We start from the raw sequence: 25,907 nt of genomic DNA, 5'->3' as shown, positions 1-25,907 counted from the left end.
AGAATACTGTGTATTCGTGAAGTTGGTAGAATTGTGTGATATCAGCGGCCAGCGGCCACGAGCGCCATTTTACACAAGTCACATTTATCTTCGGGCACCTGAACGATAAACATGTCTGCCAGCCGTGCGTCGCAAATTTTATTCTCGCGCGTGTCGCATGCCGCTCGAATACCGCAGCAAATCGTCGCGCCAGCAATCAGGCGTTATTCCTGTAAGTATCCGAATTCATCCGCGATCCCTTCTCCATTCCATTCGCGTCGAACATCACCGGCCGGTCAGCTGACCGCGACATTGTTTTCATATGGCACACCCGCTATAACCGTTATACATTACGCTGTGTCGGAAAACTTGTTTTCGAGCCTGCATAAAAGGAATTTGTTTGCGTACTGCATATTAATCTCAATCAAGATAGAATATACAAGACAGATTTCTTATGATTTATGATTATTTCTTTTTGTCACATCGTGCATATAATTTTTAATTTGCAACATTGTGCGGTTGTAAGAGAACGATTTAGTCACACACAATTGCCTACGTCACGAAATGATTATCGCTTTACTCGTACTCTCCGAGTTAAAATACCGATGTCGTACCGAGCGCATATTTATGTATCTCAAGGAAAAAGAGAATATAAATTATATATCTATATTTGTATAATCTTGTATATAGATTTCGAAATAGAAATCGAACGATATCTCGTATATATGATAAGGGCGATCTATGCCCGTATGGCAACGTTCAGCACAGCAAACATGCCGTTCCATTATTTTCCTTCGAACGCACATATCTGATATCTCGAGCGCGTAAAACTACTTTTCAGTCAGAATATCTATAAAATTTATGCAAATCCTTGAAGGCAATTAAATTATATATAATTCTTTACGCACAGTTTGCGTAAAATAATTCACTAAAAATTTTGAAATGTTAAAAACAAAATCATGCTTTAAACTAGACAAGAAGTTAAAAGATCTTCCGCTCTCTCTGAGACACCCTGTACATGGTACAAACCTTGTTATTCGTAGCTCAATGCACGCATTTCTGCCTTTATCTTCTTGACGATGATGATCGTTCTCGATTACATAATATAAAAAGAAAATATTGATTATGACAAAACTGCAATTGTTAAATGCCTGATAAATAACTTATATTTTTCCAAAACATCGAACGTCGATCATTAATATTAATTCTATCTATACATATATGGTGTGCTACAGATAATATACATACCAAAAAAACAGCATTTTATTTTTTTTTCGTTTCGGAATGCATTATTTAAAAATAATTATCAATGATATCTTTTTCTAGTTGCGCATTAATTATCCGCAAGAAATATACAAATCATATGGGAAGACAGCCTGTTATATTACAACTCTAATAATCGCATTTCAGCTAAATTAGACTTTTTATAATAAAAATTATATATAATATATATATATAGTAAAAATTTTGTTATTACCCGAATACTTGAAATTTTATTACGATCGAAAACGTTATCTTGCTAATCATTATTTATTTTTTAATAAAAAAAGTCTTTTCTAATCTGATTTGATACAGGCCAAACTAGCAATTACGAGTTCATTAAGGTGGAGACTGCGGGTGAAAAGAAGAATGTGGGCATTGTCACCTTGAACAGGCCAAAGGCCTTAAATGCTCTGTGCAATCAATTGATGACCGAAGTGAATCATGCTCTGGATCATTTAAATTCAGATTCGTCCATCGCTGCTGTCGTCATTACCGGAAACGAAAAGGCATTCGCTGCTGGTAAGACGTACTATTCGTCAACTTTATTTTACTACAGTAATATTATTTTCTAAGGGCCGGTATCACAGTCTCCGATTAACGTGATTCTCCGATTAAACTCACTCTGCATCTCCTTCTAACTATCCCCCTAGAAAGAGACGAAGAGCGAGTTTAATCGGAGAATCTAGCCCCAACGGTACAATATATCCGGAAATTAAACGGATATTATTCTTGGCATCTTTATTATAATATAGAGACGTATGGAGAGATGTATCTAATTATTCTCATAGGTGCGGACATCAAGGAAATGAAGGATAATTCATTCGCATCGAACCTGAGGCAAAACTTTATAGCTCACTGGAACGGAGTTGCCAAAAGCAGAAAACCCCTGATCGCTGCTGTAAACGGTTACGCTGTAAGTAACGGAGTACCTTTAGAAAAGTATTTGCCAAAGAAGAAATGCAATGAATTGATAGCATTTTCGTTTCATAGTTAGGTGGAGGAAACGAGCTCGCAATGATGTGTGATATTATTTACGCCGGCGAGAATGCCAAGTTTGGTCAACCCGAAATCGCTATCGGAACCATTCCCGGCGCAGGCGGCACCCAACGGCTGCCCAGGATTATCGGCAAAAGTAAGGCTATGGAAATGGTACTCACCGGCAATATGATCTCCGCGGAGGAAGCGGAGAAGAGCGGTAAGTTAAAGATAACGCTTGATTGCAACCAGAAGGAACATAAGTTACTTGTACACATACATATTTTATACACATTTTTTATTTTATTTTATATATACTGATTGTTTTGTTTTTGCATTCCTTTAATGCAAATCAATTAATCAATTTTAATCTTAATATTGTATTCTACTCATATTTTTCATCCCATAAATCGAGCCAGTTCTTAGTACTTCTTATGTATTATCATTTAAATAAATATTTCAACCTATATAAGGTCATCTTCGGTGTATGATAATGAATAGTGGTAATTTGGTATTTATTTAAAAAAAATATATATATATATATATATATATATATATATACATATATCATTTTTTTAAATATAAATTTTGAATCTAAATCATCTAAATTTAGATGATAATACATAACAAGCACAAGAACTAGTTCGGTTCGTTTTATCTCCTTTGATCTTAATTTACTGAAGCTTGAGAATTACTTTAATTTTTTTAAATACTAAGTTTTTTTTAAATCTTATCTATCTAGGTTTGGTCAGTAAAATCTTTCCAACTGATAAAGTCGTCGAGGAAGCCGTGAAATTGGGCGAAAAGATTGCATCTCACTCACCATTGGTTGTAACGATAGCCAAAGAAGCTGTTAATGCCGGTATAATATTTAAGGGATTGCTTAAGTAATTTGATGTAATCCAAACTGGTACGTGACGTATCTAATTTCAATTCGTTAATTTTAGCATATGAAACTACATTGCAACAGGGACTTCTGTTTGAAAAGAGAATGTTCCACAGCACTTTCTCTCTGGTAAGAAATCCGTTTGTGATTATTAGTAATCTAAATATTCTAAATAATCAGTGAAAAGAATGGATTTATTTATAAGTTACAATTTAATTTTTTTTCAGGCGGATAGGAAGGAAGGAATGACGGCTTTCCTGGAGAAGCGCTCACCAAAATACACAAATGAATAGATTTCAGTTATCTCTACTCGTAAGATTAAGAGAAGAGACGCGAAGTGTTAATGAATATTTTTAAAATTATTTTTATACTTTTTTGTAATAAGAATTTATCTACAACATCTTGCCTTTCGCTTTTAACTGACTGATAAATCTATCAAACTGCTGTTTAATTCTCTCTCTCTCTCTCTTTCTTTCTAAAAAAAAGGAGAGAGTCTGTTCGTCAGTTAAGAAGTTAGACATGAGATATTACCTGTTATATTTGTTACGACATATACATATTATACATATATATGCTGCAATAAATCTTTTGCAAGAAACGATGCAATGATTGGCGTAACGTCTAAATGCAAGAACAGGCACAACGTCTAAATGAGACTTTTATTCGAGTATATTACTGCTCTTACATAACGTAGGTCTCGAGTATGATACATTTAAAGCTAATATATATATAGCGTTGCAGTTAATATTAAAAGGAATAATAATAATTATTATTACCATAGTAGAAAGTGAAGATTAGATGAGAATATGTGAACCGTTATCGATGTCGCGAGTGACGATATCTATAATACTAACGAGATACTTCGAAAAACGGTAGGAACAACAGGATTTCGGTAAACGTCAACATAGCTTAAGTTAGAGTGTATAGCGGAAAATGCAATGCGTCACACTTAAACGACGTAATCCAGTAAGTTCCTTACATGTATCGTACATGTTTCTCAGATAAAAAAGCCTTAAGGGCTGTGAATTTTCGCGAATTGGTAGTAAAAGTAGTTAAAAAATATTTTACTTTCGAGTTTGTTTACAAAGAATACGATATCAAATTTTGCCGGTAAGAAAATCGATCGGGTCTCACGAGTGTACGTGTTAGCGTCGTTGACTAGCTAATACTAACCGGTGCGCACACCGTACGCACCACTTTTACGCTTATTACAGATCACCCATAACTGCCTCTGCCGCATTCTTACATTAAGAGAACTAACTATCCTTAAATACTACGCACACACTCGTGTTTCGCTGCCTCTGTTTTTATTACTCTTTACATTTCCTTTAAGTACGTGTCAGAAGATGGGAGTTACATTATCGGGCACACACATCGATCGTTACATTTCAAGTCGGGAAGTTTTAAGAAGTTCCTCCGATGTTTCAAAAGAGTATACATACAGCGGAATTGTTTGGACAATCCTTAAATAGATCTGTTCGTTCTAGCTGCACTTTCCTCCTTGTTTCTCTCTCTCTCTCTCTCTCTCTCTCTCTCTCTCTCTCTCTCTCTCTTTAAAACTTGAATATATATCCATGTCATTTTAAATACGGAAACAGCTAAAATTGCATTTGCGAATTATTATTTCATTGCTCCAATGCTAGTCTAAATACTTAGCATCGCTAGCATCGCTAATGAGAAATCGAGGGCTCTAAACGTAAAGTAACATCAATTTTTGTCTTTCTTCAAAATGGAAAGTACATGTATCTTTTTCGTATTTTACAAATTAAATCCTTATCCGAATTTTTCTTATTTTGTAATTTAAGAAAGATATGTTGTCGGGGTCTTTCGGGGTCCGCAATAAATACGTACGGTGATATGTCGTGGTAACAAATGATAAAAAAAAACGCTGGTCCAAAATTTGTACGTTCAAATCTCTTGGTCCTCGGTCTTGTGCGCGGATCGAATTTCGGGAACCTCTTAAAATTCGACGGATGGATCGTCTCGGGGGAGAGGGAGAGGTGAAGATGAATTGGTTGTTTATGTATATCACAGTTGCAAGCTCTGCCTCGTTAATTACGCTTGTAAAAATTATCGAGATTACGGAGAATATGAAGTACCGGTACTCTCTCCTCGCGCTGGGGTTCCTGCCGCTGGGATTTACCGTTTGTTGCGATTCTTCATGGTGAAGCGTCTCCAGAAGTTGCCGCTCTTCTTCGTCGGCGTCGAGGTGGGCGCCTCGTACGCGTAGCTGGACTCGTCATCCGTATCCTGGGCGCTGGACGCCTCTCTGATCGGCGATCCACCGTGTCCCGAATCCCTGTCACCATCCGTCCCATTTTTCTCCAGACCTGCGAGATATGGATTTATATCAAAATCCAAAGTCGAGTACATTTTTTTTTGCTAAAACTTAGGATACAAGGTAGATCTTATTTTGCAAATAAATTACCCTTTGAATCCAATTTGATCTTCTGATATGTAGGAAATATTATAACTTCTTTTTGTTAAAGAAATATTACAATTTCTTTTTGAACGAGTTATGTAAATTCTGATGATATTTAATTACGAAGTTATTTGCTCTGATATTTCAAGGCGAGATATTAAATTGTAATAAATTATCGAAACAATAAAAAATAAACTTCCTAATTAGTGGCCTAAATATTATCGTTAAAGATGTGACTATCAAAAGAAGCAAAGGGGCATTGAGGGATTAATTTTGATAAAAATAGATCTCTTACCGCCACCGCGCAGCATGTCGAGAAACGTGCTCTCAGCATTGCCACGCGTGCGTCCCTGCTTCTGGGACGGCGTGCCGAAGCTCAGACTCTGGATATTGATCTCTGCCTTGAGCTGCTCCGGCGGGATGTCGTCGACGCGAAACTCATTCGGGTCCTCGACGAAGGCCTGCTGCAGGTCGCGCATGATCTTCTTCCGTATGGTCTTCTTCATGGAGAGATGCCGTTCCAGGTGCTTCACGTCGCTCTCCGTCAGCGTCTTGCTGTTGTCGCGGCGACGCGACTTCTTCTTCTTGCTGTTCTTCGGGCTCTCCTCCTCGCCGGACGTGGAGCCCACCGACACGGCGCTATCGTGGCCGGGCGCCTTCTCCTCGGCCTGGCCGCGTGCGTTCTCCCATTTGCTGCCGAAGCCAAAGATGTCCCGCAGATGAGGGATGTTTCGGTCCACGGTCTGTTGTCTCGCCATGGCGATCTCGGGTCGTGTGAGTGGCAAGGGTGGCCTCGGATGGCAAGAATCACCCTCGAGCTGCCCCTCCCTGCGATTTCTTCTCCTAAAAAAATCCAAAAGATACAATTAGCAAATAACTACGAAATTAAGTGAGAGCGATTGAGTAAATTGGCAGATAATATTGCAAAAAGAATCGCGGCGAAACTTCGTCTACGAAGAAATATCGCCTCTCGAGACAATAAAGTTCACGCGATTACTTCGAGAGTTTCGGGCTCGTTCGCGGCCGATCCCTGCGATCGATATCGGGGGGGATCGCGGAATCGCGCGCCCACGTTTTCCTTCTTTGCCGTGCTTTCCACCACGAGCAGTCTCGATTTTATTTATAACGGCTTGAGTATCGCGCTGCCACTACATCCTGAGTGTCGTGAATCTTTGATGTTGTCGCGGGTTTGATTCTCTCAGCTTTATATCCCTCCTTAAACAAAATTTTTATCGTATTAATCCTTTCCTATTAATCCTGGATTAACAAAATTTAGAATCTCTTCTTTCTCGCTGTTTTTTTTCTGCATTTTCTTTTTCCAACAAAAATTTTAGAGACATTTGAATAAATAAATAACATTTTGTTATTTTTAACTACCCATGTCTCATAATTTATTATTTTAGCACAAAACAGTATTATGTTAATAATTGGTTTACTTAAGTTAACGACATATTGAGTAAAAACGACTGAAATGGAATATAATTTGACACTACGAATTTAACAGTGTACGTAATTAATCAGATAAAAATACCAATTAGCCATTTCGAAATACCGTTTATGAAATTGTCAAGCCATCATAGCTGCGGTTTGTTTCTTATTTCGCGATTAGATTTCCAAAACTGGCGCGAGTCGAGCCCATATTGCGTGGGTGCGCAAAAGTCCGATCGCTTCTGCCATATGGATCGTATATTCTAATCGATGCGCCGATTTAAAGTCGCGGTTGTTTGCGCAAGTAACCGACGCGCACGTATGCAGCTTGCATAGTTTAAATATTATTTCGCAATACGCGCGTACACGCGGGCAGCTGGTGGCCGACGGCGGCGATTTATCTCGCGGCTGTCCAGTCGGTCGACCGTTCTCCACAGTTTTCCGTCGCAACCGCGTACGCGGACCGCAACGCGACGGCGCGCGTTGCGTTTTCCGGTTCGACAGAGAACTCGTTTACGGGAGGAGAGAAAAAAAAATGCCGTCCGGATATCTATATACGATCGGGATTGCGCATTGTGAATCAGTCAGCCGCGACCTGTGACCCGGCGGCGGGCCGTAAACGAGAGGCCCCCCGTTTTTCGAGCAATCGAAAACCCTCCACGCTCTGCGGGGCACCCGAGATTAAATATCGAACGACGAAGGTCTATTTCATTTCGTCTATAAATGTCCAACGATAAACGATCTGCCGTGAATCTGGGCGCAACGTTATCGGAATCTTGAATTATTGGGAAATAACCCTTTCTTTAAGCGTTATCGAAATATCGAATTTTTTATCCAGAACATCGATTTAACGCAACCGCTTATACCAAACCAGATAAAAGACTTTGGGGGGAACTTGATGCACTTGACCGCAGATAAATTTGATTCCACCATCACGTTGTGACTCATCCACGATATAAATAGGCGGTTCTCCCTCGATGCTGTGTAAGAGCACCATAAGTCGGACCAATGTCACTGTCACGATTTTTCATGCTGCACGTGAGTCATTTAGTCGTTCAGGCCTTGCTCCGAGTCTTGGGAAATTATACACGCGTGAAACGTGCTGGGCATTCCTCACGGCAATTTTCACGCATATTCATACCATGTTCGCTTGGATTGCGTTTATCTACTTCGAGAAGCGTACGATGTGCTTCTTTCACGTTCCTACGATAGAGAACTGGTAACTTGAATTTTAATTCAATTTTAAATTTATATTATTTAATTATTAAATAAATTCCAATTTAATATATTTAACGAAGACCTATCAAGCATTGTGTACGTCTGCTTCTCAATCTATGAAAAGCTGCTAAAGAAGACCCCAATTGATTTGAATTGAATCTTGAAAGAATCGAGAAAGGTGTCGCGCGCCAGGAGATGCGGGTGCGTCGCGCCTGTACCCTTCATAAAGCGTATTCTCCGCCACTGTAATCACCGTACGCGACCACAATCGAGGTGGTTGGGCAACGAGGAGACGAGGAATACGGTCCTCTCTCTTTCTCTCTCTCGCTTCGCCTGGGTATAGCAGCCGCCGCTGCTCGGCAACCAGAACCGACTCGCCGCGACGAAACGAACGATACGGCGAGATACCGGTCGCCACGCCGTGAACCAGAGACCTTTCACGTTCCCTTCGCGTCGGCTCTGTTATCTAACGATGCATATATGAGCGTTACGTTCGGCCAGCCGCCACGGCGGACTCCAGCGCCTGGGTAATCCAAGGATTCGCGCGAGCGCAACTCCTCTACTAACTTTGCAGCTGCGGAAACGCTATACAAATTGCTGTTGTTCTTAATCCTGGTAATTTCCATATAAACCAGCCGGAGAAAATAGCGACGACGAAAGTTTAATAACTAGGAGTTTCTGTCGATGAATATAATTATGAATTGTCATCTTCAACGCATATCAATTCAAATTTATATCCAAAATAATTGAGGTCAAGTATCGCAATAAAGTTACGGAGAACGCGTTAGCAACCTCATTAGCACATAGAGTGCTCATTTTAAAAATAGGATTTGAGACCGTTTGGAAATGAGTTTTTCATTTAATGATGTTCCAAGTGTGTTTCTCGTATTTTTTCTTTTTTTCGGCCAAGATACCGCAGGTCCGCAGGCATGCAGAAGAGAGTACGGCGAGTGTTTCGGAGATTATTCTGGAAGACGATGAGCGTCGGGAGAGATTTCGGTACAACAACCTCCACGCACGCCCACGGGGCTAGGCATGGTGCCCATAATGCAGCGACGACCACGATGTACCGTAAGGCCGCCGCGCCGGTGCCTTCACGCATGGCAGACCGAAGCGAGTCGAAGCGAGCCGGGCATCGGGACGTGGAGAACGGGCGCGCGCCGCGTATCGATTCGTTCTTTCTCTACGAGTCGAATCGAACGCGGACGCGTCGCGACGCGCCGCGTGCATCAATATCTCCACGCATCGCGCATCCTACGAGCGCGTATATATCGACCTGAAAACGCGGCGGCGCGGCGCGGCCGTTCAGTAGAATCGAGATCTGAATTCTCGTGGATCTCTGGACGAGCTTATATACAATCTCAATTTATTTCTAATTCACGCTTATTCTTTATTGCAAAAATTTGATTTAAATTTAATAAAGAAGAGGAAGAAAGAAGGAGAGAAAAAGGGAGGACTCATTCGAAAGTCTATATTTTTATTTTAGAGATCACTAATTTTAATATTCATCTTTCACCATCGAACTCTGTCGATTATTGAAGCATAATTCTAAAAATAAAGTGCTTCAATTTCTAAATTAATATTTCATCAGCATTTTACCTGCTCTAATTAATTAAATCGCTCAGTAACCCGACTAATAACTTTTCCGGTGTGTCTTCGACAGATTCGCACGAACGACTGATGCAGTTACGCATATTTCAAGCGAGGTCGGGTAATAGTAATAATCTCCGTTATCGCGCGCACACGAGAGCCCGAGGTTAAGCCTTTCACGAAGGAATAATATCTCAGAGCGGTTTTTACAAACGTAAACTCGGTCCAGTCGAGCTTGAAACCTTTCATTGTCTTTTTTTTTTACAGTCGCGTCTTACGTTAAATCAACCATTTCAACAATATTAGTTTCCATTGTCGCAGAGGAAGATACATATATAAATTTGTGGGGTCCCGAAAAGACCGTTCAATTTACCTGCCAACTCGGCAGTGTCGCCGTCGCGGAATAAAGCATTATTCACGCACCATCAGCTTCATTTTGTCAGGACGACGATTGCGGGACATTTACCGCGAAGACCCCGATCGATGCTTCGCGATCGGCACGGCCAATTAAATCGCCTGACGACAACGTCTGGATGACTACTTGCCGGCGCGCGACCGGTCCTACCGCTCCGTCCGCTACTGCTCGGCGAATTTTCGTGTCACACCGCGCGATCGACGGCGTCGTTATGAATTCATAACGACATACGGCCGGGCCGTCCGACGCGAGAAATTAACGACCGGGGAGAATGCGGGATAACTGTTATTCCTATATCCTCCTCGCCAACGGCGGCGATCTCCTCGATCTATAATTTGCGGAAACGAGTCGCCCGAGTTATGCCCGATTTCGCGCCTCTTCTTCGACTTTTTTAAATGTTTGATGAAACGTTGTTTTATGCGTTACGAAAGTTTACTGCTATTGTTCTTGTAAATTTTTTAAAAGAAATATTTGATATTTCGCCTCTTTAATATCGATGGAATCTATTTCGAGTGTAATATTAAAATTACAATTTCATATAATTGTCCTAAATTCTTTAATTTATACAAATGTTATTTAAATTGTTGCGTGTAATATGTAAAAATACATACATAGATAAAAGCTCAATAACTGTCATAATCAAATACGTAATTTTGAGCGAAAAATGCTACGATAATATAAACATGTTCACAAATGTTTACCGTTGTAATACTACCGCAGCGTTGTTATTTATATACATGTCGTAGTAATTAATAACGACGGAACTACGTACGTACGTGTAATATAAGACGTCCTACGTGAAAGATGTATGAAGTATTAAGTAGTACACGTTCGTGCGATGCGCGATCGATCGTTTCGTATAGCATCGAATAAATAATAAATCATACATGCACGTTTTGAGGAAAGCGAAGTAATTTCTCACCAAACAATAAGCGTAATGTCTTGAGAATCCAATCAAATAATGTTAAAATTCAAAATTTTGTTTTTTCTCTGATTTAATGTTCTGGTTTGCAATTTTTCGGCAAACGTCCAGAGATTTTTTGTTGAGAAGATATTTAACTCCGGATATCCAAGAATACATAGTTATAAACTGAAATTCCTGATTTTAGTTTAGCGGTGATCTGTCAAACGAAATAATATCCAGCTTCAACAATCGCACCTTTCAATAGAACCGTCCAATCCAATCGGGAAACGTTTTGATCCAAGGGTGTCACAAGCACGTCACACATCGCACCGTTCCGCCCATTTTCCCGCAAAAAAGTTGCATCCTCGGCAACGTTCAAGGCTCGATCAATATAACCACCCGCAGATCGAAACCCAACGCGAAACACTTGCCGCGAAGATCGTGGCGAGACTGAACGCGTTGCCGTGCTGAGCCGAGCCGAGCCGCGCCGAGCCGCGACTTTCACTTCGATCATCGAGAGGCCCCTTCCCGACACGCTTATTCGCGATGCACCCACGCTCTCGGGTCTCGATCGCGACATGCTCGCGCGAAGAACGAGGCACGATCGCGATACGATGATTTTCCGTATTTACGTGATAAAAATTGATAAAAACTGAAGAATACTTAATAATAATATAAATTATAATTGACAAGGTTAGATAAAATTAAATCTCTTTACAAACGATGACAAAATTTAAAATTATTGCAAGGATGTCCTTGCAATTTAATATATCTATTTTCTATAAAATAGAAAATTTTCAGATGACAGCACGAAATTGTGATTCCTTCTTTTGAGGGAATTTATGATTTCCTGATTTCATACGCGATTAATTAATCAGCGTTATTGCCATTGTATATTAAATATGTAGTTTTAACGATCAAAGTTTATGCTAGCAATTAATTGATATATTCACAAATATTATATATTACCTTCTTTGTTATAACGCGATGCCGGAAAGGGCCGAAAACGAGGAAAATTTTGACCCAGTGAGTTGTAAAAGTCAGGACGTTGTAAAAGATGATATCGCCGGGGCTGCTTCTCGTAACTCACATTGTACGCATCATGCAAATCTTCCTTTCTATGTTAATCAGGTTAACAGGCTTTCATCCCGACGCGTTCGATATGCCACGATTAGCCGCGGGGGCAAAGCGTAGAGACAAAGGTAGTAAAACGCGCGTCTCTGCACCGGACGCGCAAGTCGCGCGCTGATCTTATCTGACGGTCGCAGTTTCCACGATTGGGGTGCATCGGGCCTGCGGTAACGCGAATTAGAGCTAAATGGCCCCCCCCCCCTCGTGTGAGAAAAGTCACGCATCACTGGGGTTACCGAGTCGAAAGAAAAAAACGAAGTTGCTCCGATTGTTGCCGGTCGTGGCTGCGAATTTCTCACGCGGCCGAGCGCGGAGTCATCCGCAAAAGTCTGTGACACGAATCGGACGACCGAAGGACCAGAAGGGCGCGAGAAATGCGTGCAGGTGTAAAACGGGCAGCTTTACAAATTCGCAAATTGGTTTTTGCCTCGGTTTCACACCGGTAGAGTAATTTACGTGCGAAAGTGGCGGTTCTCTCGACCGATTTCTCTTTAAAAATTAGAAAGAAACCAATCTCGAAATCGAACATTAAATTTCTTCACGTACTTAGAAGGTTAGTTAAATCGCTGCCGTATACTAAATCCCTAATATATACATCCCATAAATAAATCATTCGATAAAACTCGACGTGAAACCCGAAGTAAATCCCCGTGCGAAAGAAGCCTCGGCAGTTTATTATCTCGCTCTACCCGAACGCGTTCCTGGCGCGAAGGAAAAAGTCAGGCACGTTTCGTTGTCTCGCGACCGCGCGGATCGCGTGCGCGGATCTATATCGGCGTTTCCACGATCTCTCGCCCGCGCACACGCTCCTCCTCGGTGGTTTTTTTTTTTCGACACAGTCAGACGGTCGCTCGAAGTTGGATTTCCAGATGGATTCACCGCTTCCGCGGTGAATGGCTAAAGACGCGCGCGTTTCGGAATAAACGAAAGCAACGAACCGATTTCTTACGTAAAGTCTTTCCTTTCTTTCTTTCCGCACAGCTTCTGTTGAGGGATGATACGTCGTTTGCTCGAGATTTTTGTACGCGTAGATTTCGAAACGAACGATTCGGTAGATGGTAGAGTTTCGTAAGAGGACGCGATTTGCGGCGGGAAAAAAATATCGCGGCTAAAATAATCTTGGAATTCCCGTAATATATAGAGCGTGATTGCCAAACGTTGCAAATTGTCCCCTCCCTAATTTAAAGTCGATTTTACCTACTTTGCTTCGGTGAAACTTGATTCTAATTTTTATACTTTTGTAATTTTCTATATGCTAAGAGTCTTAATAACTCTCCGTAAATTACCATCCCACACGATCGAAAGATAATTGTAACAATTAACAATTTATAATTCATAAACAACGATAATTGCTCGGTCGGCCGACGTTAATAACATTTTCTCGGTGCACTCCGCACGAGTTCATTATAGGATTCTCATTGCGTTTTATTGTGCCGCCGGTTTCTCTCATGGCACACGCCGTTGGATATGATGTGTCTATTTCTATATTGCCAACAAAACGGGTTGTCGTGTTAATTACGCGGTGAAAAGTAATTAGAACCACCGCGTGCTTATTTTCGAGCTAATAGTAGAAACAGTATCTTTATGTCAAATCTTTTCCTTTTACTAATAACGCAACACCTTAAAATTTGAAATAATAAAAAAGCAAGCTAATATAATTTAAATTAATTAAATATTTTATAAAAACAATAATAATTTTAAAAAATAAACATCAAGAATAGTTTCGAGGGAGCTTACTGGGAATTACCGGTGGAATAGCCACAAGAAGATTAACCCCGCAATTTGTGAGAATGTAAAATAATATTTAAAACGGACGACCGATTGCGAGATTATATTTGCTATAATTCTGATAGCGGGAGCGCCGTTTTTTCTCGACTGCACGCCGCGTATTTATTTATTATTGTGCCGTTATTATATAGCGTTATCAATTACTCCGCACACTCGGCCGTCGCCGACACGTAACCGAACCGTGGCTGATTATGGCGCCCACACAGCAGCTGTTTGCTTCTATCGGTGCGCTGTAGTCCGTTCCTTGACTTCTCTACGTTGTACAGTTACTTCGGGTGAAAGGTGAGAGCCCTTCCCGCACCTCGCGGCGAAAAGAAGAAGAAGAGGTGCGATGAAAGGAAAAAGATTTTAAACAACAGCTCGCTGTAGATTATATAGGTAAATTAAGTAAAAAAAACCTTAATTAAGGAAAATAATCGTTCCGGAGCAGTATTTTATACCCTTATTCTGTCAAACAACCGAGCGACGTAAAATAAATTAATCTCACACTTCCGAGCTGAGAAATGCGTTCCGCACAGCGACATGGGACTTAACTTGCATTTGCGATACTGATTGTGAGTGATAATTAGGCTAATTATAGAAGCGGCGCGCGACGTTTCTCTATCAGGTGTCTCAGAAAGACGACGGCGATTGCCGCTACTTATCCACCGTCTATTAAAATCAGAAAAAAGAGAGATGAGAAAAGGCGCGTGAACCCGTTCTCCTAAGGTTACGACCTAACCCGACGATCGCGGCGAAGGTTCTCCGGCCGGGCCGAGGAAACCGGTATTAGAGTCAATGAGAACTGGCTGTTTGCCCGGAGAATATGACGTCACTTTCGTCGAGCGCGCTTGTACTATCCCCGAGTCGACCACAGGAAAAAGAGAGAAACAACGAGCAACAATACACGAGATGAATAGCAAACGCGAGAATTACGACGTTACAAGGCGATCGACTTGCTCCGATTTTCCTCGCGTTTTTCCTTGACACTTTTCCGCGCAAAACATTTAATTGACATCTTATAAGAGATGTACTAAAAGCAATTTTTTTGCGATAGATCGTAAAAAGATCCTTCTCCGAAGATTTTCTGCTAAAGAGATAAAAATTAGGAATAAAGACGCGCATATTAAAATTTTATAAATATATATATAAGTGAACGTATATTTATATTTGAGAGTTGATCTCTTATGTAACGCTATGTTTTTAAAAGAAAATAACATTGACGTTTATATTCGGAAAATTGATCGCCCGGAAGAGAATTAAATACCACGTTACCGCATTTCCTCGACGCTACGGTTGCACGAATGTACTTTGACGGATGTTGACTTTGACGGTAGTTAATATACTATGCTTAGTTTGTATAAACTGAGCGAAATTAAATTTCCGTTTGACACATTTGATCAATTAGAACACATTATATGTATATATTATAAGCTCAAACTCGGACTTTTTAAAATTTTATTATAATAATTTTATAATAATAATTTTTCATAAATGTTTGTATACAAATTTATGTAAAAAACACTAACGTAATCTTTAAATGATAAAATTCTAACAAAATATTAATGAGACAACTTAATATTAATATTAAAATATTATTAATAAAATTACTAAATTAATAACTAATGAAATACCTAATAAAACACAACAAGATTTTCAAATTTATATAAATACATAATATGTAATTAGATACTTATCGGAAATTTTTATATAACCCAATTATATAACAATATTGATTCGTTATAATTTTAAAGTAATTGCAAAACATAATAAAAAGAGAATGTGCAAAGTCGATTCTATAGTAAGTAAGTAAGTTTTCATTTCGTTGCGCACAATTATCCTCCATAAATGCCAAGACTATCGTGTATAACAGTCAGCGAAAGGTCAACGATCATTATCGAAGTTAGTAGAGTATCGCGCGCGTTAGGGAATTCGGGGATCGTCCCGAATTTCGGTCTTCTGACTGTCCGGCGAACAAAGGAAATAAGTTTGCCGAACGCGACTGTGAGAGACAATGCCGCCGCCTCCTCGTCCGTAGGTTTTGCTCCCCGGAGGCGGCCTGCTGTGCGTGCACGCTACACCGAGCAGAAACTCCGATCTACGTTACATAAGATAAAAGTGTAAGCGGTGGTGCCCGCCGCCGCTGCCGCGCGTTATGCCGTTGCAAGTTCTTCTCGCCTCGCGAAGCTGAATCACCCGCGCGTCGGAAACCAGACGGATTTAATTATAGACGTGATCAAGTATTTTCCCAAAAGAGTCTCGAGTATTTCTTTTTCAACCACGCGATATGATAAATCTTAGCGCTCATTGCGCAAGTGCGGGGAGAGAAGTGCTCGCGTTCCGCTTGCGAAAAGATAAGATATAAAATTTTAAACCTTGCATTCGATTGAATGTCGACAAACGCGCTACTTTTTGCGCTTATCAGAGAGGCATTAATGATTTCCGGCTCAGTGTTATCTCTTTTTCTTTCTTCTCGTTACGAACGCGACGGATATTACGCGTCGCGAGCGACGCGATCGCGAGTGGTTGAAACTCTTCCTCCGCGACCCCGATATTTAAGCACCGCCGTGATTCGATTTAGGTATATACTCGACATTCTCGGCAACCTCATGATAGGTACCCGTCGTACATATAACGAGACCATTCTGCAAGAACAAAAGGAAGAGGCGCGCGGAGAATCAACGATCGCTCTCACCCGCGCCGATTCAATACTCGCGTTTTCCCTCTCGCGTGCGCAGACGAGAGTCGACTACTCTCTCATCAAACCTCTCAATCCATTTCATTTATTCGCAATCGGTCGTTTTGTTCGTAATTTGAAAAATATTATTCGCGAATGCATTTGAAAAACGATCCGCGCACGAATGCACCGTGGTTTATAACAATATTGCAGGGAAAAAGTCAATAAAGAGGAAAAATGTAAGCCGCTTGTAGTGATAAAAACGAATAAAAGTAGCTTTTTGTCGTCATCGTTTCTCGGGATTATTTCCGTGGTGCGCTTTGCGTAATCCCGCTTCACGCTCATTATAGACTTCACGCTTATCAGTCGATTGCAACCACCGTGAACGACAAGAGATCCGAGTGCTTTTGCGCTATAATTGCGCACGATTTTCTAATTTATTTATGCTGTTATGATCCTGTGTGTGTGTGTGTGTGTGTGTGTGTGTGTGTGTGTGTGTGTGTGTGTGTGTGTGTGTGTGTGTGTGTGTGTGTGAGATCTGAATGACGTGTCTGGTAGCTTTCTCGAACCAAACTTGGTTCGACTAGCTGCGTAATAACGGAAAAGGTCGAAACAGATCAATCGGCGAGAATGTCACCGATCATTGCAGAAGCTGATTTTAATAAATTTTTTCAAATAAACATTTTAACCATTAAATACTCTCGCTTATGAAGCTCGAACTGAAAACGCGCGGTTTTACAAATCTGTAAATCCTCTCTAGCGTTTCTGGCCCTTCTTTCTTTTCTGTGTGAGAAGGCCCAGAAGATCATTATTTATTTTAGCACAGAATGCTATGAAAAATTGTTAAAAAGTTAGTATTAATATATTATATAATTATTTAATGATCAAAATGTTTTATTTTAAATTTTGTTAATAAATATAATATAAATCAGTATATATATTGCGTGCAAGTTCTTTCGAACGTATAATACAGACGTTTATGTTATCTCCTCGTTTTTTATTTGTTAACGTTGCTCATTTAATCTTCATGTCTGTCATATCTGCAGGTGTGAACTTGGCCTCGCAGGTGTTCTAGCTACACCTTCTTTTCCAACGTGTAATGCGTTTCTCGCATTGCGTGGACGAGACAAACGTATACGACCCGCCGCGATCCTTCGCACCGCGGCAACTTTCCATCCTTTCTTTTCTGAATCCTCGCGATTTAATAGGCCTCCAGTACGGCCTCGATTTACGATACAACAATGGCGCGGCGCGCAAAATGGAAATGCATTTATAATTTTCCCCCCGCGGGAAAACCCGCGCGATAAACCGGATGACAAATATGCAATGGCGTTTCTCTAAGTGCCCGTCCGCCATTTCTCAGCCGCGTATTAATTCAGCTGCGGGCTTCCGGTAAGAATATCGGCGTGAACCAGTCATAATAAATTACCTTCCGTCCCTGCACAGAATAGATATTTAGAAAATAAATGATGATCACCGGTATTGATAAATGTCCCCGCTCATCGCTCGACGTCGTACATCGATCTTCGTTTTATCAGTGAGAATTAGTTTTTGGAAAAATAAAGCTGAAAGGGCGTTTGGTGGTCGCCACACGGAATCGACATATATCGGCAAATTTGAGGAACTAGTTTTTTTGTAAAATAATAAAATAATATTCATTGCAATAAATTTTAAACGTAACGCTCAAAAGTTTTAAAGTAAGATAGGATTGTGTGTATACATAGAAATATTTAAATAGTAAAAAATTTTATTCCGTTAATGTTTAAATTCTAATATGCATATGCACGGGTTGTGTGTTAAAAGGAAGACATGTTTGAGCGACGGCAGAAGATATACAAGAAGTCGTTTTGTGATTATGTTACATCCTTTGTATTATTCCTGTCATTACCATAATTTCTCAGCAGTCCTGAGCCCGATTTTTGCGCCAATTTCGTCCTTTCTAATTGAAGATGTTGAAAGAACACGACTTCCTTTTGACTCTGCACAACCCGGTAATCGCATACGTGCCATCACCGGGAATGAATCTAGATTTCGTGGATTGCGCGGTACGTAGCTCATTAAATCATCAACTTGGTCGATCCAAGGACGCAACTCGTCGAGGACGCGCATCATCGAGGTCCGCGAGTCATCCCGCTCGATCCTTGATTCGCTACATCGTTTTTTTTCCTTCTCATCCTTCTGGGTGACGGGTTCGAGATCTTTTCAGTCCTCTTTAAGCTTTGAATCGTGCGCGGATAAACTATTAAATTGTTGCACGTAAATGGATTTGGAAGTTCAGGGTTTCGTAGAAGGTCCTCATAAAACGAGTTTTTGACACAATTTTTTTTAATTAGGCATAATTTTTCTTAAAAATATTTTCAATGCCGCATACATTGTAATTAATTTCGCGAAGGAAAATGACGGAGAAATTTGAACAACATTATTTTACTGTTTCCGCATAGATTATAAATGTTGTATAGGAATGTAAATGTACCGTACATTAATAATGTAAAAATGTAAATAGCTGTGTAATAATAATATAAATTTGCACAGAAAGGAAAAACCGTATTAATATGAAAGAATAAATATCAGTTAAATATAATGCAATTCTCTTTTTTCCCTATTACAATTCCTTCTGCCTTCAAAGCTCATATATTCTCCTGCCACTCGTAAAACACTCCGAAGAACACAACTACTTCACATATTCCAGTGGAAATGCATTTGATTCCCTCTAAAAGCATCTGAGAAGCGACTCTAATACGGCATTTCACGCGCGCGAATCAATAAAAATTTCTATGCTCATCCTCGTCGAGTTCTGCTTCGAGTAACATCTGCATTTCGCGAATACCGTAGTCGAAACGATCAATCGCGCGAATTTGGAAACGCTTTTATGAATTTCATTGCGACCGGCTGGCATTTTTATTAAGGGGAGATATACACCTAGGAGGCCGAAAAAAAGGTCATTTTTGCGAATTTTTTTAAGGAAAACTATTTGAAATTTCGGATTGGGAGTTTTTCTATCTAAAAGTATACACATTCAAGAATATGTCCAATTTTTTTTATTTAAAAAAATAAAAAATTGACGAGGTTGTGGTATAACCTTTGGAGCGCCGTAAAAAAATCCGGGTAAACGGTACCCACTGGCGTTTCTTCAAAAATCATCTGAAACAAAAAAACCAAAAAGATTATTAAATTAGATACTATAATCTAGTACTTGTCATAGCCGATTTTGAAAATATCGATTTATGACAAAATGGCGGACGTTTGAACATAACAGCGATTTTTCGACAAAAAATGAGTTATTATTTTGCCAAAAAAACAAAAACAAACCAACGAAAAAAAAAATCCTATGACAAGTACTAGATAATGATGTATAGAATAACCACAAAAAAAATTCAAGGCGATCGGTTCATTGGTTTTCGAAAAATTTTGGGTACCGATTTGAAAAACGTGGTTTTGAGAAAAACGCGTTTGAAAATTTGGGAATGAATAAATCATGAAAATTGTCAACTTACATGGAATCATCGATACCAGCTCCATAGGTCTTCTGCAGTCAACGGAATGTTCATATTGGCTAAATTTTATTGTCGGCGCCGTATTCGTCCTTCTTTCGTCTGTTCTTGCGCTTGCAGCTCGGCTTTCGCTATGCGAGTTTCGTCTTCTTGCGCAGCGTACAAGTGCGCGCCCGATCCGACCGATATTCCTAACACGTTCATGACTTCTAACAATGACGTGACACCATTGTTGAACGTGCATGTTGCAAGAAATGCAGCAATGTTAACAATTTTGGCCCCGCTGTGCATCGTTTTTGGAGCTATCTTCCAAATCAGTTGGTTGAAGCTCTCATTGCTGTTTTGTGTGTATCCGCCAACACAGCGTTCCAACAATTTGTCATTGCTGAGGTTTTCGTAAATTGGTTTGATGGAATCTAACACCGTTTTTGGCAATGCTGAATAATCGTGACGGAAATTCTTCAGTTCTCCTTTAGTTTTCGCTTGTTGCGCTCTCGGAGACGGTTCACTCTCTCGGCTGTAACTTCGTTATTTATCGAGATATTGACTTGCAATTTTAACCAGATATTTTTGAAACCTCAAGCTTCAAGAAAATGCAAAAAAAATCGATTTTTTTGACCATGCTAGGTGTATATCTCCCCTTAACACCGTGGCCGCGCAACGATGAAACGGATATTATTTTTAACGATCGTCCTACAGCGACTTTATTCGCGTTCTTTCTCTTGTCCCCTTCGTAAGCTCTTCGTCACCGAGGTGATACGAATTTAATTGCGTCTAATGAAAATTTAATGCCGGCGGAGATTCCGCACGTTTCTCTGTGTTTAATGGGCTCGGGGATTCGTCAGTGGTGGCACTGAAGAAAAATCGTGCATGCAATTTATGAAAAATGTATATAAGGCGCGTGTCTTGACTGGATATACAGTTTTGTCTTTCCAATTATAATTAAAAGTAGTAAAATAAATATGAACATCTGCTTCGCTAAAAAAAATATAACTAATGAAAATATATATACTTGAACGGTTCATTCGGTTTATCATGTTCGAATACTTTTGTGATTTAAAATCACAAAAAATCAATTTTTACACTTAACGATATAAAATCATTGATTTCATATCGTCAAATATTAAATGTAGTCGTCCGTTTTATTATCGCGCATTAATAACGTGTTTGATAACGAAAGTTATACAATTAAGATATGTAAGGTGAGTAAATTAGGAAAATAATTGCTAATAATTTGCGATGACAATGAAATACCGAGAAAATAACGAGACATTTGATTTCAAGAGGGCTGTAACGACGTGATAAATTGCGCGTGAAACGACTTCCACCTTTCGCAGAGGTGTCGTCAATCTCGTCGAATATTAGCCGCAACGCGCATCGCGACCAAGCGGAGGAATCCTCGCGATGGTTCAACGTACTCGAGGCAAGATTAATTGAAAGTGGAGACAAACACCTCGGCTTGCCTCGCAACGATATTGTTGCGTGGAAAGCCAACGTGGAAACAAGACGGGCGACGCTTGCTTTCGTGAAGGAGGTCGTTTGTGGTCGGACGAATCGGACCTTGGGGAGAGAGGAAGGAAGAGAGGATCGAAGAGAAGGAAAGAGAGAAAGAGAAAGAAAAAGAGAAAAGAAATAAGTCGTCGCGCGTTTCTATGTGGTACCGTTCGACCATCGACCACCGGCCGCGAGCCAACCATTGCAGCTATCGCTTCATGGAATTTATCCTAACGATCATCAACCTCTTACTTATATATCCTAGTTTCGATCATCTGCGAAATCTCGATTCCTCGCAACTACCTGGTTTGCCTTATTTCGTTTCTGCGAGAAGAAATATAAATGCGAAAGTTTTACAATATATCTTCTTCGTTCGAAAAAAAAGAAAAAAAAACAAGTATCCTTTGCTCTCTGCCACGCCACAAGCCACCGTTTCCCACGTTAACGAACTGTCGCGAGGTTCTGGTCGGCTGGGCCGGTGAATTATAATGAATCCATCGAGCTACACACCGCGGTGTGCAATTTCACGTTGATTTAAGCAAACGACGCATTAGCAAGCATAACAACGGGATCGCCTGACAATTTAAGAACATTCTATAACATTACAAACCACCTGTAAACAACAAGTATCATTTTTATTAATTATAAGATTCGTCGCAAGTGTTATATTTTTTAATATCTTAAGTCTATATTAATTTAAAATAAGATTTGCTTCTTGGTACTGATGTAATATCAATATTAAATAACAATTTACTCAAGCACGATACGAACGCCATCAGGGTCATCGATTGATAAATGACCTGCTCTTACAATTCGAATTCAATAGCGATCGCGCCCCGTCATCGCGGTCTTTCTGCTAAATTAATGCGCGCGCGCGAGCACAATTTTGAGCACATCAAGGTAAGCGAGTTCGCGATGACGAACCGTTTACGGCGCGTATGGCTCTGTAATTTTGCGCGTGGCTTATAACGACATGCGCAAAAACGCTGCAAAATGGAGTAATGCGTACGGCAATCTAGTTAGTTATCGCGCGGGACAACGTGTAACGAGTGTCATGCACGAGCGTAAGCACACGTGTACATTCATTGCGCGATTATTAGGTCAAATCGAGTATTAATAACGTACAGACGCATTAGCTATTAGGCTTCACGCGAACTTTCACCAGGCAAAACACATCGTCGAAGATAAAGCTTACGCGTTTCATGATTAATTATTTCTTTAGTTTCTTATGAAGTAATAATAATTTTCAAAAATTTTGCGATAAAATATCTGCGTGAAACACTTGAAATCACAGGGCGGTAGCCTCTGGCGCGATCGATGATAATCGGCAAGCTCGACGATATATACAGGGTGTTCCGCTTACCAGATCGAACGTTGACAGATTTTTCAACGCGACAAAAATTCTCGAAATAAAAATCCAAGATGTCTAAGCGGCAAAAGTTTTCGAGTTATAAGTACGAGAAAATCAATTAAGTAAAAGTTTAAGAGCTTTCCGCAAGCTTTCAAATAAATTTTCACTCTTTGCCATGTTGAATAAATTTTGCTTAAATAGAATATCAATTTAGTCCTGATATTCAAAAAAATATACGTCAAATGATAAATTTTTATAGGATTTTATAAGATTGCGACCGTGAATTCGAAGATTCTGCCATTAGCGGTTAATGATCCGGCGGGAGGAAGCGGGACACCCTGTATGCGAGTCCCTTTTTCTCTCGGCATCGCGATACTGCATACTGGATGCTGCGCGGACCGTTATGCAACCTGCGGCGCGCAAACAGCGAGCGGGCGGCCGGCCGGCCGGCCGGCCGGTCTTTGCTCGCGCCGAGATTCCCGTTGGCCTGTCCCCGTGTCATCGTGCACGCTGGCTGCAGGAGCACCCCGACGACAACGACAGCGGCGAAGCCACAAAGCCGAAACGTCCGCGACTATATATATCGACACGAGTATACGCACGTGTCGGACGCTGCGAGAACGGGAGCTTTCATCTCGGATGCGAGCGAGTTAGCGGCGATCGAATTTCGCGACTTTTGCGCGAATGGTATAACGTTCACCGAAACTAAATATTTTCAAGAGAAATAAGACTGTCGAGAGCTTCTTGAAGATAAAAAACAAAGAAAAAAGTATATCTGAAGCAAAAAAATGATCTTTTATTTTTCTCCCTCTCTTCTCTCACTCAGCCTCTCACTTCTAAAATAACACCTGCGAGAATTGATCCGCCCATCAGGATCGCACCTTTCGCGGCCTCGAACCTTTTATTTCTGTCCGCGCGGTTCAAGTACATCAATACATTTAGCGTAATCTCGGGGGAATAATTGCACATAATGCGTCTGCTAGCGCGGCGCGCGGGTTGCGCAACGTAATCAAAAAAGATATAATAACGGAGATAATCGCGATCCGGTTGTGTACGAATAAAATTTCATAACTTTATCTCGTCCGGCGCGCTTCTCTCACCCCAGGTCTTATAACGGGTTGCGCCGGGAGATACGGCAGCTATAAAATTTGTAAACGCGCCGGCATCACGAAATCGTTAAAAGCACCGTCGGCATCGGTGCCGATGCCGGCACGAATCGGGGGGATAGTAACCGATTCTACCACCGGTTTACTGTTATTGCAATAAACGCCGCGTTGAGACACGACCGAGACTGCTTTCCTTAAACTTTCCGAGCTGCAAAACAAGCAAAATCCGTGAACGGTTTGTACATAATGCGTAGGTTTTATGTAAGTGCTTCTGAGAATTTTGGAATAAAAAGCTAAATAATAAACATATTTTCTTAATTAACGACATATCTTTACTATCTATAATTTTCCGTCTCGTCTTGCTGCCATTAACTTTTTTATTCCGTCCTTGTCAGAGATTTATCGTATCCGCGTAGAGAAAACATTCGTAAATTTATGTGTGTGAGCTATAATAATATCTTTTAAAATAACAGCCACGTATACTTGTTTGCTTATTCTGTAGCGTGAATTTTAATTCAAAACGGAAAATTGAGTAGAATTTTCATTTCTGACTTGTCACAATTTTCTCAAATTTTTTCGAGTTACAGTATATTTTCTTCCAAGATGCGAAATAATTCGCATTCATTTATTTCGCAATTTTTAAAACTCGTAACGTCTAAAATAACCCAGAATGCTTTCAGAATTGACGGTTCGTACGATTTTTAATAACTTGCCTTTGTTTTACACACGCGATCGTTTTTATCGCGAGCCAGTCGCTGTTCCGTCGTCAGCTTTCGCGATGTCTGTTTAACACGCATCCACACACTCCACAACGATCTCACCGAGAGAGCTTATTCCCCGATAGCACCAATATCCTATAAATATTCATATAACGTCCATAGGCATTCTGGACATATAATATGGACATCCATAGGATATTGTGTGCTGTCTGGGTTAGTGCTAGATATAACGTTCCCGATACAACCCGTACACATTCGACTGCATACTCGAACGGCGGCGCGAGTATTACGACATGACCGCCGGGTTACCCAAGATGCGCGACGTGTCCGGTAGTTTCTCCCAGTTCCACTGGCTGAACAACCGAAGAGAGGATCCGTGAATACATTCCCACAGGTATATACGCCCATTTCGATGACCGGCCACCGGCCACTCGTCACGGACTCGCACCCGACGGCTTTTCGAGAAATCGCGCGGCCGCCGATGCCGGCGCAAAAAGCACCTCGAGAACGCGTGCGAATCGTGTATCAGCGAATGATCGCTCTGTATAAGTACATAAAATATTAGTTACAAATAATATAATACTTGCAGGATTTTCTAAAATTATTGTTTTTACGATAAATGCTGCGTTTCTGTTCGTTTTGAACTTAATCGAACAATTGGAAAGAAGACCGGCTTAAAAAAAAAGGTCGAATCTAAATTCGATTATAGATTAAATTCGATTTGATTCATCCAAGAAAATAAAAGACACAACTCACAAAACTTAACAATATTCAACGTCTGTCAATTAAGTGTTAAAACTAACGATAGTATTTCTTAGAACTAATGACAGTTCGCGTTCGCTATTTCTTTTTCCCCATTAAAAATTCCAAGTAGCATGCTTGTCCACGTCGAGTAGCATCGCGAATTTTTCCAGTTATTAATTGCCGTTAATTATCGCTATTCATTTCCCAGATATTTCTCCCCGTCTCGCGTGGCCTACCCTCGACCGACCGATCGCCGTGACATTTGTACGCCGATCCACTTCGTTCGTGACGTGGAGGCTCAATCATCCGCGCGCGCGTCCGTGATCCCCGGTTCTTTGCACCGGCGT

At 40.6% G+C, this 25,907-nt stretch overlaps 3 protein-coding genes and 1 pseudogene across 3 annotated transcripts in view; 2 read left to right on the top strand and 2 right to left on the bottom strand.

Moving 5' to 3' along the window:
• Positions 1-9,121, top strand: part of Cycg (cyclin G) — a 35,859-nt gene extending 26,738 nt beyond the window's left edge. Inside the window, exon 7 of the mRNA XM_077426373.1 lies at positions 9,112-9,121. The gene's annotated coding sequence lies outside the window, so the exon portion shown is untranslated. The remainder of the gene's footprint in view (positions 1-9,111) is intronic.
• Positions 52-3,576, top strand: Echs1 (Enoyl-CoA hydratase, short chain 1). The gene is made up of 7 exons (XM_077426379.1): positions 52-211; positions 1,555-1,761; positions 2,031-2,155; positions 2,233-2,437; positions 2,960-3,079; positions 3,165-3,232; positions 3,331-3,576. The coding sequence occupies exons 1-7, from the start codon at positions 112-114 to the stop codon at positions 3,394-3,396; spliced, it is 891 nt and encodes a 296-aa protein (XP_077282505.1). The 5' UTR covers positions 52-111; the 3' UTR covers positions 3,397-3,576.
• LOC143908620 (uncharacterized) overlaps positions 6,227-25,907 on the bottom strand; it is a 36,222-nt gene continuing 16,541 nt past the window's right edge. The window contains exon 11 of the mRNA XM_077426357.1: positions 6,227-6,368. The gene's annotated coding sequence lies outside the window, so the exon portion shown is untranslated. The remainder of the gene's footprint in view (positions 6,369-25,907) is intronic.
• Positions 20,146-21,818, bottom strand: LOC143908227 (uncharacterized; annotated as a pseudogene).

This window comes from Temnothorax americanus, unplaced genomic scaffold (assembly GCF_048541705.1).
Source record: "Temnothorax americanus isolate GAGA-0224 unplaced genomic scaffold, ASM4854170v1 Scaffold11, whole genome shotgun sequence".
NCBI lineage: Eukaryota > Metazoa > Arthropoda > Insecta > Hymenoptera > Formicidae > Temnothorax > Temnothorax americanus.
Note: the sequence above shows the minus strand (reverse complement) of the source record. Positions and strands in the feature narration are given on the sequence as shown.